Source organism: Heliangelus exortis, chromosome 11, assembly GCF_036169615.1.
Source record: "Heliangelus exortis chromosome 11, bHelExo1.hap1, whole genome shotgun sequence".
NCBI lineage: Eukaryota > Metazoa > Chordata > Aves > Apodiformes > Trochilidae > Heliangelus > Heliangelus exortis.
Window position 1 is genome coordinate 11743828 of NC_092432.1, and position 15658 is coordinate 11759485.

General features: G+C 54.4%; 1 protein-coding gene across 2 annotated transcripts; it reads right to left on the reverse strand.

Annotated features, from left to right (window-relative positions):
- Positions 1–678: 678 nt before the first annotated feature.
- Positions 679–10596, reverse strand: CD276 (CD276 molecule). 2 transcript variants are annotated; one of them, XM_071754604.1, is made up of 9 exons: positions 10519–10585; positions 8268–8372; positions 8035–8148; positions 6499–6849; positions 5849–6145; positions 4658–4798; positions 3463–3504; positions 2963–2998; positions 679–1709 (listed from the first exon to the last, which is right to left on the reverse strand). In XM_071754604.1, exons 3-9 carry the CDS (start codon positions 8093–8095, stop codon positions 1687–1689), a joined length of 951 nt encoding a protein of 316 aa, XP_071610705.1. In that variant the 5' UTR covers positions 8096–8148; positions 8268–8372; positions 10519–10585; the 3' UTR covers positions 679–1686. The 2 variants fall into 2 exon arrangements, with proteins under 2 accessions (XP_071610705.1, XP_071610706.1); XM_071754605.1 differs by lacking the exon at positions 8268–8372 and having other exon boundaries at positions 10519–10596.
- Between the last annotated feature and the right edge of the window lie 5062 nt (positions 10597–15658).

The window sequence follows — 15658 nt, forward strand, 5'->3', positions numbered from 1 at the left end:
CCACCTAAGCAATATTTTCCCTTGGCTGCCAAAGCTTAACAATGATTTTCTCCCTTGACACCCTCACTGTCTCCCTTCCCTGCATGACACAAACTACATTTTGCCATTAAAAAATGCCCCAAAAAGCTCCCAGTTGGAGGAGACAGCCTCAGGGATGCTGGCACCAGCTCAGGACCCTTAAATACATCCTGGACATGGGAACGACTTATCCTGCCACCCACCAAGAAGCTGGGAGTGGGTAATGACCTTCATTCCTCAAGCTCAGTATCTGGGATCCAATTAATATTAATATTACCTCCTGACACCTCATTAAAAATAGCCCTGGTGTTTAATTCAGGCCGTGGATCAAACCCCTGAAATGAAATCACCATCCACCCCTCCCTGATCCCCTGCCTGCTTCCCTTGTCTCATTTTTTAGCCATATTTTTCTATCTATTGGGATTTTGCTCTTGGTTCTGCTCTTGGAGGTGTTAAAATAAAGAGGCAGGATGAGGGCATGGAACCTCTCCAGCCCTGGAGTGATGGCTGAGGGTGACATGACATGAGGTGCTGCAGTGGCAGCAGGGGGACCGAGGAACACACAGGGCTGGGCTGCAAGGGGACAAGAAGGTTTCACTTGGGGAATTTCAATGTTTAAATTCATTGCAGCCAAAGATGCACCCTGGAGATCACCTCAAGCCCTGCCTGAAACAACCCCCAAATTTATTTGTCAAGGCACACACACACATGAAAAAAAATCCCTTTCAGATTCTGGATTTTAAATAAGGACAAAAACCAGCAGAAGAGGCATCAAGGGGACTTCTCCAGCCATGGCAGTGGGCGCAGGGACATGGCACCCTGTCACACCAGGACACCCAAGACTTATGGGGGCAAAGACCCCCAACCCCTCCCAAAAGTTCAGCCCCCAAAGCACCAGTTTGGCCACCACAGGGAGGACATGGGGGCTTCACCCAGCCAGCAGGTCCCCCTCAAGGTCCCCGTTGAAAAAAATCCCCTGGCTTAATTTTAGGCAGTGAATAACCACCCCAATGTTTTTTGGTTTGGTTTTTTTTTTTTTTTTTTTGCATTTAAGGCAAAAATTAAAAGTCCAGCAGGAACCACAGTGGCACAGTGTGAAAAAATCATTGTCCCTGGAAGTCCCCAGAGTGGAGAACCCATCAGGGCCAGGAGCACCAACTCTGTCCCCCTGTGCCTGGGGGTTCTGTAGGTCCCATCCATCTCCTATGGAGCCTCAGGCTCTGGGCTCACTCCCTGGGACTCTGCTGAGCCCATCACCCCTCTAGAGGCCTCTGGCTGTGGAAAAGGCACCAAAATTTGTCCTGGGAGGTGGCTGGCTCAGCTGTGGTGACACAGAGGGGGTCAGTTTGGGGGGATCAGTTGACCTCAGTAGCTCACAGCCCACGTGGGGATGGAGAGATGGACAAGGAGGAGTCTCCCCACTGCACACCCCCTCCCCAGGAAGGATGCAGGGGTCGTGGGGGCTTCCCAGGGATACAGAGCTGCAGCTTCTTTCCAGCCCCAGGGTGCCCCAGAGACACAGCTGGGGAAGAAGGAGGGTGAAAGAGCCTGAGACAAGGGGTGGCAGCAGGTCCATGCCCTCCCCATGGGACCTGGAGCTCATCCCCACTGGAGACACCTCAACTGGTCCAGGGCACAGGGCGCTGCCTGGGGGTGTCCCAGCTCCCATCAATCAATTTCTTGCTCGTTATCTGGGAAGGAAAAAAAAAAAACATAACAACTAAATTAAAATTGGTAAAAACATGAAAAAAAGAAGAATAATCCCCAGGTCAGTACTTGGCAGCCAGCAGCTCTGGGCTCTCCTGGCCCTGGAAAACTGTGATTCCCCCTCACAACCAGCCTCAGGCAAATACAACCAGACACATGGAGAGGCGTTTTTATCCCTTCCTCCTTCCTCTGGCTAGCAACCCCCCCCACAGCCAGCAAACCCTGTAAGATGTTAGTAATCCAGCTTCCTATCTGCTGAAAAAGTGGAGGATGTCTGGCCCAGGGGGTAAAGCACGCAGGCTGAGAAGCTGAGCACAGTCTGCAGCAGCTTGCAAAGGGGTGAGAAGGACAAGGGGGAGGAAAAAAAGGAGGAAAAGTGGGGTTGGTTGATGCTTCCTTGAAGATGTGAAGGGAGAAAAAGCTTTTATAAACCTATGGGGGTGGGGGGGGAATTAGAGACAAAACTGAGATGTTAATAAGAAGGGAGGGTTAAATTAGCAGTAATTCCCCAGCAGCAGAGGTGCCTCTGCTTTAATAAGGAAATAAATTAAAAGATAGAGATCTTGGGAGAGGGATGAGTTGGGGAAAAGCAGGGCTGCACAGCAAATGCTGGTGCCCATCACAGGACTGGGTGATGGGAGGTTGGCAGCACCCAGCCAGGAGGGTGGGAGAAGATCCTCGAAGGTTAAAACAGGAACTGGGACTCCCAGTTTGATCAGATTCCTCCAGAAATTCAACAAGAGGCTGCTGCTGGGGAATTCTGCATGGGGAGGGACGAAGCTTATGACTCTCTGTTTGCAGAGAGTGAGGATCCAAACCCATGGCAACACCCCAGGAAAAAAAATAAATAAAAAAAAAAAAAGGCTGGAGTTCCTCGCAAGGACTCAGACTGCTGGCAGGAGTCTTTCCTAATCCCAAAGTGCCCAAGAAAAGGAAGGATGAGAGAAGAATCACCACGCTGAAGCCATCAGCCACCTCAGTCTATCACTGCTGGTGGGTAGGGATGGTGGCCTGAGCAAGCACAGCCCAAATTGGCGTGGGAAAGTGCTGAGAAATAATTATCTCAGGGGAAATTTGACTAAAACCGGGGCCAAAAAATTAGAAAACAAATTGGGGAGAGAGGGAAATAAAGAACCCAACCCTGACAGTGGATGATGGGGGTGCAACGGATGCTTTGCGCTTAGATCTGAGAAGGTGCTTGGCCAGAAATCTTCATCTCAAGGCTGCAGGCACTCACCATCTCTGCTCTCCATGCTCTTCAGGGGCTGCAGGGCTGCAAAAAGCAAAGCACAGGACACGGTCAGAGCCTCAGCACTGGGGAGGGGTGGGGAGGGGGGATCTTGCAGGGAAACACCTCCCCAAAGGTGGCTAAAAGCCTCCCCAGAAGATGAGGCTAAAAGCCTCATTCTGGGGAACCCAGGCTAAGAATTGCACTCACTGATTTCCACCACAAACCAACCCCTCGTTCCTAAATCCCCTGGCAGCGATGCAGCCGGCACCCCTGTGCCCACAGGTAATCATTGGGCAGAGAATCAACCTCTTTGATGCTTCTTTCTCAATTAAAAAGAGGGCAGAGCTTATCACTGGGCAAGCATGGGGGGGGCTGAGCATCACTGGAGGGTGCTGGGTGACAGCTGGCATGGGGACAGTGGCACAGGCACACGCTAGAAGGCACTCCCATATATAACACACCAGCAGCACTCACTCACTCACTCACTCACTCACTCTCTCACTCACCTGTCTTGGGCTCTTCCCCCTCTTCATCCTGCTCCTCTGTCCCTGCAAAAAAGCAAACCAGAGCCTGTGAAGTACCTGCTGGGTGCCCCTGCCCACTTTGGTGGCTGTCCCTGGGATTGTCACCACTGGTTGGAGCCAACCGCTGTCCCCACCCCTTGGTGGTCCCACTGGGGATTGAGCACTCCCAAGCCACTGGGAAGGAGGTGGCTGGGACCACCCTGAACCCCAGGGTGGCAAGTCCCCTGTCAGCAAAGCAGAAGCCCCTTCCCCCTCATACAGCACCCACTGGGCTACCAGGCTGTCACCCCAGCTGGGTGCCTGGCAGCTTTGCACCACCTGGGTAGGACCTGGCACAATGTTGTTCCCTGCCAGCAGAAAGCAGGAAAACCAGCTGCTCCTGCTGGGAGGCAGGGGACTGGCCTGGCCCCTGGGTGAGCAAGAGCCCCAGCAAAAGGTCACTGGTGAGGGCGTGAGGCTGCTGGTGCAAAACATCAGGCTTGGAGCCACGTCTCGATGCTAAAGGACTGAGGTCAGCTGGCCTGGAGCCACATCTGAGCAGGATAAATCCCCCAACAAGGAGAAAACACTCACTTACAGAGGAAAAAAAAAAAAAACAACACATTTTTATTATTTTATCCTGTAGATGATTCCCTGGGATCTGCTGGGAAATCCCCCTGTGCTGGGGAGAGCCAGGCATGCCGGTGGCATCAGCAGGCAGGTGTAGGGATGTGGGAACCCCCCAGAAGGCAGGCAGTGGGTCCCATCCCTCTGGAACAGTGCCAGCAGGGAAAGGATTTGGGTAGAGAACATCTGGGGAGGCAGCAAGAAGGAACATAGGGAAAACGCCAGCAAAGCTGCTTCTGCAGCCATTTTTGGAGCACAGCAGCTTTATAAAGCAATAAAGCTTCTCCTTTATGTGCATAAACCTCTCTGTAATTAAAAAAAAAACCAAAACGCCAAATCAGGAGAAGGATGCAGAAAACAAGCACAGAGCATCCCTTCTCTTGCTATTTCCATGTGTCAAAGAAGTTGGTGTTTCCCTGATGACAAATACTGGAGGCACCTTCTAGGAGATGCTCCAGCCACACCAGGGGGTTGGGGGCAACAACCCCCCCAGAGCATGTTGAGGGCAGGCAGGAGGAGATGGGCTGGGGGGGTGGGAGGAAAAGCAGGGCTGAAAGAGCTGCCACCTTACCTGTGTTTTCCTCCTCTTCCTCGCAGCTCTGTCGGATTTTCTTCTGGCAGACATAAGCCAGGATGACAAGCAGCACCACAACACAGAGGGACAGCCCCACTGTCACCCAGAGAGCAGCAGCAGGGAAGGCAAGGTGCTGGCCTGGCAGGGGGAGGACAGGGAAATGTCACCAGGGGGAGGACACTGGGGGACACGTGGCACAGAGGGATTTTGGTGGCACTCAGGGTGGTTTTGGAAGTGAACCCATCAGTGCTTCTCATTACAGCCTCCCCCAGCAGGGTCTGTACCCAGCTGGTGAAGCAGCAGGTTGAGTCACTCCCTAAAATACTTTGTTAACCTTTAAATAACTCCACTAATAACTTCAAACTAAGGAGCTCATGGGAAGAATTAGATAGTGTTTCACTCCCTCACGTCTCAAGCCACAGGGTGGGGAAGGATGGGACCCACCTTGCCAAGGCCTGGGGTGGCCTGGCAGGGACCACCAGGGCTTGAGGGGCAGCTCCTGGAGCACCAGAAACCTGATTATTCCCCAGAACATTGCTTCTTCCTCAGGTAAGGTCTTGTCTCAAGCCCTGCCCCTCCACAGATGTCACCCAAGGCTGACAATTTGCTCTGGTACTTGGGAGCCCTCGTGTAAGCCACCCCTCTGTCCCCAACCAGCACCAGACACACAGGTTTTCCAGTAAGAATTTGGTGCATCCAGCCAAAAATTTATGTTCCAGAAGGGATGCACCTTCCCAATCCAGTAAGTGCCAGACCAAGGGCAATTAAACTCTAATTAATGCACAAGTCTATAAAAAGCTCAGGGAGAGCAGGAAGAGGAGCTCAAAGTGAAGCCACAACACTGAAGGTGCTTGATGAACTCCTCCAGCTTGGATTCCTTCCTGAAGTAGAACTGTTGCAGCTGGGATGGAGAACCCCAAATCCAGAGCATCCCATGGCCAGGTGCTAAGGAGAAGGTAACTACCATGCCCTGTGGTGCTATGGACTGGGACAGGCCAGCTAGCAAAGCTGGAGGCTAAGGAAGAGGGATGCTTGTAGGTCCATGGGGAGAGATGCAGAGAGGGGACAAGGGGTAGCCACCCCCAGGGTGGCTCTGGGCCACAGCAGGGACCCCAGTGCCACCGCAGTCACCTTTATCAGACAGACTTCACCCCTTCCCTCCCCTGGCATTGTCCCTTGGTGGCTCACCTGTGATGGTGACAGAGGCTTGGGTCTCCTGCTGTAGCACTGGGTTTTGCACCAAGCATGAGTAGGTGCTGCTGGGTTCCACCAGCACGTGAAGGACACTGTGGACATCAAAGAGACCGTCCTCATTGGCCACCTGAGAAGTGGTGACATGTTCTGTGATGTTGCTTCCCTGACTGTCCTGCCAGAGGACGCTGGCCTTGGGATAGCCATGGGAAGCATGGCAAGTCACATCTGCCAGATCTCCTGGCTTCAAGTCTTTGTTGGGTTCCAGATTCATACTGGGCTTGGAGTAGGGAGCTGCAAGGGAGAGGAGAGATGGCATGAGGTGAAGGAACAGGAACTGGAGCAACCAAATGAGGTCAGGCAAGCCCTGGGACACACTGTTCAAGCCAATAAGGCCAACCAGCTGAAGCCTCCCCAGCTTTGGTTCATTTTTGCCCATGCTTTCAGGTGGCCTCTCAACCAAGAGCCACTTCACCACCCTCCATCAGAAATATTTTGGGATGATGTAGTTGTTCAGTCTCTAACAGAGAGCTGAATTCTTGAGGAGACCACGGCAAGGGAGGAGAGAGAAAGAAGCTCCAAGAAGGACCAAAAGCGTGATGGAAAACCCTTCCCTTTGGAGGACACATGCAAGGACACCACCTCACCTGCCACCTGCAAGGTCACAGCTGCCTTCCTGTGTTTCTGGACCTGGACGAAGCAGGTGAAGCTGCCCTCATCTGAGATCTCCACACTCCGGAGGAGCAGGGAGACGTTGCCCTGGGCCAGCTGGTCATAGAAGAGGGTTGTCCTGTTGGCATAGCCCCCATCCTGGTCTGCCAGCTCGTCACGGCCACCAGAGAACTTGTGGACCAAGTGCTTGGTGTCTGTCAGCTCCCAGATGACGGTCAGGTTGTCGAGGCTGAAGTTGGCCTCGAGGGAGAAGGAACAGCAGAGGGTGGCATCCCTGCCAAAAAGAGCCACCACAGGCTCATCCGGGACCTGGATCTCCATGGCAGCTGGGGAAGGTGACAAGGGCAAAAGCACGTGGTGGTGAGACCCTGCCAAAGCACCTCCTGGATTCTCCACCCAGAAAACATTTAACCAAATCGAGGGGTGACATCTCAGGACCCTCCCCAGCACCAATCCCCAGCCCAGCCCCCCCTGCCAGCAGGGATTCAGGCATCCTGCACCAACCTTGGGGCATCACACGCCACTTACAGAAACCCAAACCTGGCACCTCCCTGGGACATGCAGCCCCCTTCCTCCCCATGGGGAGAGCAGGTTGAAGGGTGACAGCAGTGGGGACACAGCCCCACATCCCCCGGAATGCCATGGCTGGGCTGGCAGGCACTAGATGGCACCAGTGCTCTGGTGCAATGCCAACAGCTGTGCCACAGCACCGTGCCTGCCACATCCCACATCAAGCAACGATGTCAACCACATCAGGGCTGCAGGACCCTGGGGGCCAGTCCTAGGGTGCTCACTGGCAGTGAGCTGGTGACATCCCCCAGAGCAGACCCCCAACACCACCCGAAAACGAAGTGGAAAAGGGGAAAAACCTTGCTCTGGGTCAAGGATTTGCTTGATATTCTGACCTCAGCACCACCACCCACAGCAAACACCCCCCCTGGGGATGAGGACAGCAGTGAGATCTGAAATATTAAGCAAAAACCTGAGTGGGGAGGCTGAGGAACCACAGGAAGGAGGCCAGGCTGGAGCAGACCTGCCAGGGGCTGCAGATGGGCAGACAGGCCAGAGGAGCACCCGGGCAGCCTGCCAGGCTCTTGGCAGACTCGAGAGCATCACATCCACCTCCAGCTAATGACAAATGCCAGCAGGTTTGAGGAACATTCCCCAGCCTGGCCAGAACTGCTGCTGAGCATCCCAAAAGAATTGGGTCCTAACATCTCTCCTGGGCTGAGGTGCAGCACATGGGGACAGAGCCAGGTAAGTCAGGATTTTGTCCTCCCATGGCTTCATTATTCAGCTGTAGCACATGGGAGGTGATAACCTGTGTGATGAGGGTGGCCCAGAAGCCATCACACCCCTGGGGTGATCCCCATGAAACCAGGAGAACCACCTTGTGGGCACTGGGAACCACAGGTCAAAGGCAGATCTGTCAGGATGAAGGTGGAGTCACTCAGGACACCTCCCACAGAGTGGGGACACACAGACCACACCAACCCCAAGCCCTCACTCACCTGCCAGGCTGAGTGGCAGCATTCTCAGGGCGAGCAGCAGGCAGAGCATCCTTGGTGCCATCAGAGCCAGGGGAGGGGAGCAGAAGCCAGCACTCTCCCAACCAATGTCCTGAGCTGGGGAAAAAAACCAAAAAGAAACACTGAGCCAGTGCTTGGAGCCAGAGGCAGAGAGCAAAGGAGGGCAGGAGATCAGCAGGAGGCAGGGGATCCTAGGAAGCCACCAGAGCACCCACCTCGTGGTCAAACAGAGGAGGATTGGCTCCAGCATGACACCAGCTCGGGGACCTGTGCTGGGGTCAGGAGGGACCCAGAGGCAGCTCTTGTGCCAGAGGTGCTGGCTGGGGCCCAGAGAAGACACGTGAGTTTCTTCCCTTCCTCACTGCTTCTCCTCCCCTTTTGTTCCTCTCTTTCCCAGCTTTTCCCTGCAGCCTTGGGCTGCTACATCCCTGTCCTCCAAGAGGAGGCAACTCATTCCCAGCATCCCAACTGGCTAAAAACCAAACAGATTTGCAGATTCTTGGCTCCACCAGCAGCTCAAGGGCTGCAAGGCTCAGCCCTGCCCGCTGTAGGAAAGTCTCCAGCGTGTAGCTGCCCCCAAGAAAATAGGGAATAAAACCCAAGCATCTGGGAGCTCGATGTGGGGAGAGGTGAGGGCAAGCTGCCCAGCACTGCTGGCTACTGTGGCTCTTTCCCCAGCATCCCTCCCTGGCCCTGCCAAGAGCTCGTGACCCACGTTCCTCCCTCGGAGTGTGACTCACAGATCCTGCAGCCAAATCCCTGCTGCTGGGTCCCTGCCCCAGGTCATCCCACAGCCCCACTGCTCCATCCAGAGGCTGATACAAAGGGGAACAACTTCAGGCGTCCTTAAAAGCCCCCGGATCAGGGAAATGGCAGCCCTGAAGCTCTGCTCAGCTCCCACCAGGGAATCTGAGGCACAGTGGGAAAAGGAAACTGAGACCCCGGTTCTGCCCCAAGAAATGTAAGCATCTCCCCTCCTTCCTCCTCCTTTCTCCCCGAGCACAAGGCTCCTTTGGGGAAAACAAGTCATCCAGCTCTTCCTCTGAAACCATATCCCCAATTCTCACCTTTTCCCAAGCAGAGGAGCCCGGAGGGAGCCCCACACCAAACCCCAGGCAGCTGAGAAGGGAGGGAGAGGGTGGCAGGGCACAGCTCAGCTGCCTGGCCAAGGGAAACCATGACTCATCTCCTCACCCTCATCCCTGGGACTCTTTTCCTGGTGATGCTAAAATAAGTTCTAATTTCTAGGTTTCATGACAGCCCATATCAGAGGTGTCAGAGGAACGGGACACCTGCATCCCCAGTCTCCCTTCTGCAGTTAGTGGACCTCTCTGCTTTTCCGTGACTCAGTTTCCCCATCCCTGCAGCATGAGCTGAAGCTCTGAGCTTTTGTTGGGATGTAACAAACCCAAGATTATGTCCCTTGGAAGAGGGAATGACAAGCCAGGAGGGCTGAACCCTCCTGAAACCCCAGGAATAATTAAATCCCCTGTCACAGCAGGGCCCTGGGGACCCCATGTCACCCGTTCCCCATTTAACCTTTACCACCACGCAACCAACCTCCTGCTTTTTCCCATCAAGCTGCCAAATTCTCCTCCTGACCTAAGAGGAGGTGAAAAGTCCGGGGAGAGGAATTGCACACCCATCGGTCCCAGCTTTTGGAGGTGCCTGGGATGATCCCCCACTTTGTCCCTCTCCTCCCCCCACGGGATGGTGCCCGGCGCGGCTCGAGATTATTTTTAATCCCAGTTTAATTTTTCGGAGCGCGGTCAGGAACCTGTGGGGAGGAGGGGGATGGAAAATTGAGATGCAGCCCCCCAACCCCTGGCAGAATATGGCGCTAGGAAGGAACGAAGGAAGGAAAGCGGTTTCCCTGTGCTCACCCCCAGGGAAAAGGGCACCAGCCCTTCCCCTCGGGGGGGCACAAGGAGATGAGATGAGATGGGGTGGATTTATAAGCGTCCCGGGTGCGCTGCCTCACCGGCAACCGGAGGATCCCGCCCGCCCATCGAGAGCTCCCACAGCAAGAGGAGGGGACCCCGGCACCCCAAAACCCGACAGGGCTTCCCGACACCCTCCCGCCCCCCCGCCCCATCTCTGCTCGGGGGAGGGGGGGGGACCTCATTCATTCCACCGCCCCGGAACAGCTCCCGGGGTTTCCGTGCCCCAACCCAGCGGGACGGGAGCGGGAAGCGAGCGGCGGCTCCACCTCCGGCGGGGTCCTTCCCCCCCCGACCCAGAGCTCCCGATCTCCCCGGGTCCGCCCATCCCCATCCCCCTCTTCGGAACGAGACGGGGTTGGGTCGGGTTGGGTTGGGGGGGGTCGGGTTGGGCTGAGTTGAGCTGGGGGGGGTTGGGTTGGGGGGGGTGGGTTCGGTTGGGGGGAGGTGGGTTGAGGGGGGCTTGGGTTGAGCTGGGGCTGGGCTGGGGGTGTAGGGCAGGAGGTGGGGGGGGCCTCGCACTTACCGGGAAGGCGGCGCGGGACGGCGGGAGCGCGCGCTCCGCCGCGGGCGGGTCCCGGGGCGCAGTCCCCGTCCCTGATTGGCTGCGGCCACTTCCGGCCGGGGCGGAGAGGAGAGGGCGGGGCCTAAAAAAGGAGGGGGGGGGGGGGAGGGAACGGGGAACGGGGATGGGCGGGGGGTTGGATGGGGGGAACGGGGATGGGCGGGGGGTTGGATGGGGGGGAAGTCTGGGCAAGGATAGGCCCCATATCCTGCGGGGTGGGAGATGCTGCTGGGATCAAAAGGGATCCCCCAAAGAGCTGGGAGTCCCCGTGGTGGAAGGGGATGGCCCTGAGGGTCCCCCACCTCAAAAGAATAAAACTTGACGGGCTCGAAGCGTCAGGGCAACCTTCCCCCTGCAAGTGCCATGTAAAGACCCCACCCCTTTCCTTGGGGAAAATCCCTTTCCCTGCCTTTGGGGTTTGCTTTTTTCCTGGGGACGTCCCCATCGCTCCCGCAGCCCATGGGGTTGCTCCTGGCGGGGCGGGGGCCGCTGTCCTGAGCTGTCCCCCGCGCTCCTTTAACCCAATTTTCTCCTTTTACATCCCAAGCACCGCTCCTCGGGAGCAGGGCAGGAAAGGAGAAAGAGGAGGACGAGCAGGGAGGGCACTGGGAGGAAACCGAGCTCTTTGTAAGACAAATTTTTCAGCATCAGCTGCACACACACCAGCTGTGTCCCCAAAGGAAGCAGCTTTTGCTTTTACCATGTTTTTCTCTCTGCAGATGTCTCCTGTCCCCAAGGCTCAGGTGGTGTTCCTAAGGCTCAGGTGGTGTCCCCAACGCTCTGATGGCTGCAGTCCATGCCTCAGAACCAGGTGACCACACAAGAGGTTCAGGTCTTTCATTGCTCCCGAGCAAAAGAAGTGCCTCACCCTTTTGATTACAGAGGAAAAGACAGAACAAGCAGACGTGGAGAGCTTAAAATGAAAGCCAAATAAAAATAACCCAAACCAGGCTATATTTAAAAGCATTTGATTTTTTTACTTTTTTTTTCTCATCCCTTTTGCAGGCAAGGAAGGATTTTGCAGCAACAGAGGTGGTAATAAGGCTGCACATCTTGACCCAGGCACTGTGAGTGGCAGCAGGAAGAATGAGCCAGGAGGAAGCCAATATTCTCCCCAGGCCTGCTACTAAATCTGTGTTGGATTCACAGATGTGCCCTGGGAATCAGGAGGATTTCTCTTTCCGTGCCCAGCCTGGCGTGGGCAGTGCTGGATGGGATCCCAACTCCTGCAGACCAGACGTGAGCAATGTCAACTCCCTTGGCACCTTCTCCCCATCGTTTTTTTGGGGCTGATGGACAAGGCTCAAGCATCAGCCCTCAGTGCTGCAGCAGGGAGTAGGTTGCAGGGACCTTCTGCATTGAGCCTCTTCTCTCTCCTAGCTTCATGGAACCATGATCTCCAGCATCAAAGCTCAGCAACCCCTAAAAAATGCAGGTGGACCCCACGGGTTTCACAGAGGCTCCTCCAAAAGTAGGCACAGACTCCCAGCACTGCCTGGGGCTTCCCACCATTGCAGCTTCATCACTTTGTCCCTGCTTCCAGCAGTTCACATGATAAAAGCAGCATCTTGGCTTTGATATCTTAACTGCAAGTGCAACTCCACTCCCGTCAGGCTTTGAAGATACAAAGTGTGCACCAGAGCTTTCTTAGTGTTAAATACGAACACACAAAAGAAATAAAGGCAGGTTTTTCAACATCAAAACTAGCTAAAAATTAAAATCCATGGTGCTTGCAAGCCTGCTTATAATTAACAATGAAAGGGCTTCTGGGGAGGAACTTAAATCATAGATGTTCTCCATCCCAAATTATTATTTTGGCGAATTTTCCATCCTCAGACCCTGCAGTACCCAAGGTATTTGCATAAGAAACGTGCATAATAATGAAACTGGTAACAAAAAATATACTGAAAGGCAAAGAAAAAGGCTGCAGTTTGCAAGTTTAATGTCATGCTCAGCCATAATTTGATCAAGGAGGGGAGGAATAACCAGAGTGGATGGAGGTGCTCTGCAAATCCAGAGCTGCTGACCAGGGTATCCCCAGTGAGCAGGTCACCCCTCTGCATCCCAGGGGGGTTCTTCCCACCACCCACACAGCAGAGCAGCATTTCCCAGCTGATAACACTGCAAATCAAAGAGCCAATGCCCTATCTCCTCTCATTCCTTCCATCAAGGGCATCTGGCACACCTGGTCACCTTCATAACCTACTTGGTACAAGGTAGGGCAGTGGAGGGTAAATCCCACCTGGACTCCATGCAGGTTTCCATCCCCCAAAAGCTGCCCAGATGATCCTTGCTGGAGCACTCTGGCACCAAACATCAGCTGGATGGATCCCTGTGCTGGTAACTGTGGGCAAGTGGCTGCAGCCACAGAGTCCTCAGACATGTGGAAAACAGCTCTGGCTCCTGCTGCAGCCTCAAAGGAGGACAGGGAACATCAGGGTACAAAGCAAAGGCTGGGGAGGAGCAGGAATGAGCTTTGGAGGCTGCTTTGAAGCAAGAGGCAGAGCAGCAGCCCAGTCCCAGCAGCAAACACACACCACAAAGCTGACCTGCATCTGGACAAGCTCAGTCCTGCTCCCTCAGGAGGAACAGATGAGATGCTTTGGCTGTGGCTGTCCTGAGAGGCAGGGTCAGGGCTGGGGACAGGCACTCATTCAGAGCAGATGTCTGAAGTCTGCAAGCGTGGCAGGAGCTGCTTTGGAGCACTCCCTGGTTTTGCAGCACACAAGGGGCATTCATGAGCAGAGAGCCCAGCAATGGGCTCCAAATGCTGAAGCAACCCCTGCTAGCAAAACTTGGATGAGATTCCAGATGCTGCTGCACATCTGGCCAAGGTACACTCAGCCTCTTACCCTCTCTTACCCAAGCAGGTCCCCACCACCAGGAGATGCTCAAAGTGGGGGGTTCAAGCCTTGGTTTGACCTTTAGTTGAGGCTGGCTACAACAAATGGTCCCCCACTAAATTCAGGGATTCAGGGGGGGCTTTTTCTATCTCAAACTCGAGATGGGATTCAGGATGGCAATAGCTGAGGGTGCCAGAGGGCTGAGTTGCCAGTGCTGGTGTTTCCCCAACTGCAGATGAACCAATCTGACTGACTTCTATTTGAAAAGTTAACAATTTATTGAGATCAGCACCCCAGGTTGGCACTGGGGAATGCTGGGGCAAGAGAAAGGGTGGGACCTGACCTTAGTTTTGCCCAAAGTGTTGTGAAATTACCCTGAAGGCTCTGCAAGGGGTAACGAGGGAGGGTGAGCAGAGGTTTTCCCCACAGCACAGGGGTCTGCAGCCCCAGAAAATTCCATGTCAGGAAAGCCCTGCCAAGACACACCAGCCAAGCCCACACAGCCTTCCCTGGCACAGACCCAAAGGTATTTATTTTTTTAAATGGTAATAAATTTGCAACAGTGGTGGAAGAAAGCTCTGCACCCAAGGCCTTTGCCAGCCCCTGCCAGACACAGCTCAGGTGAGATTCTTGTTGGTACCAGACATTCCCTGAAGCTCATGAAGCATTTTTGTGAAGCTCCAGGCTGCCACAGGGATGTCTGGCTGCCACTGACACCTTGGAACCACAGCACTCCTGCCTTCTCTCTTCAGGCAGGGCTCTCAGGAGCAGGAAGATGAAGCTGCTCTGTTTGCAGAGGATTTCTGCAGCTGCCTCGGAGCAGACACTGCAGGCTGAAAAGCCTCCTCTTTGTTTCAGCTGCAAAGATTTCCTCTGAGAAATGCAAGCTGGAGAGTTGTTGTTAAAGCTGAGAACCAGGCCCCTGGGGAGCACTTCCCTTCCCCCAGGCACAGAAAAGGAGGCTTTTTTCCTCCTCCTTTCCTCCCCCTTTGTTTCCACATCTCTCCCAAGCTTCCGCCCAGCCTTGGCCCCATCAGCATCCCCAGCACAAAGCACTTCTGCAGCCCCCACTTCCGCTCCCCAGCAACCCCACCAGCCCAAGGGGGCTGGGACTCACCATCACCACAGAGCCAACAAGGGCAGGATGAAGAAGGGCAACAGAGGTGTTTTCCCATAGCTAAGATACATGAGAACTGCTCCTCCAAAGGCACTGCCCCTCTGTGCTCAGCTCCAGGTATCACCAGAGCTTTCACTGTGCCCTCAGAGCAGGGCAGGCAGGGTCTGTCCTCTCTCATCACCCTCCAGCCCAGGCTGTGTGTGCCAACCTGGAAAGGAGCAGACAGGAACATTGCACCTGCAAAAAAAAAAAGGTCAGAAATGTGCCCTGAGTCCAGCAGTGACAGCTTTGCAAAAGGCATCTCACATCACTGTTCTGCACATCACTGGGACTGCTGGACACCCAGCTCTGGTCCTACCACGTCTCCTCTGTAATACAGAGGTGAGGTCAGAAAAGATGCAGAATCTGCCCTGACATGGGGGGAAGATCCCATAGGACCAGCAGCTCCCTCCTATTATTTCCCCTCACAGAGGTAGGAGGAATTTCACAGTGGGGATTTCTCTAAGATCATATCTATGCATTACCTGAAGGATCCTCCCATTCACTCCCACAGATTTCCCTGCCTTTACCTGACAGCCACCAGCTCCTGCTTTCCAAATGCTGCCACGTGGCCACCATCACTTGGATCACCCAGTGTCCCTGTACCCATCATCACTCCTGCCTGCCCCAGACAAACTCCCTGTTCACAGAACAGCAGGGGGAAGCACAGGGTCTCCTGGTTCTGTTACAAAGCATGGTCTGCATTTTCATCTCCCAGAAAATTAATTCAGTTCCAAGCAGGCTAGCTGTAAATATCAGCAATGTATTTACTCACCAGAGAAAAGTCACAAGGCTTTTCTTTTCCCCAGTAACACCTCGATCACTCTGCCTTCATCAATTCATGATTTGAAAAAAATAAAATTATCTCTAAAGCCTTTCCTTAAGGTGTTTTCTTCCAAAAACTCAAAACCCTGTATTGCAACAATAAGCAAACTCCACAGCCAACCTCGAGTGCACATGGAAGGGGAATCAGGCAGAATAAATACCTGGGCAGGGCCAAACAGGAGCAGCAGCACCACAGGATGGGATCACCACATCCCAAGGGAAGTGGTGACAGCACAGTCCAGCCAGGCAGGACCTGGAAAGATCTCACACTGATGAA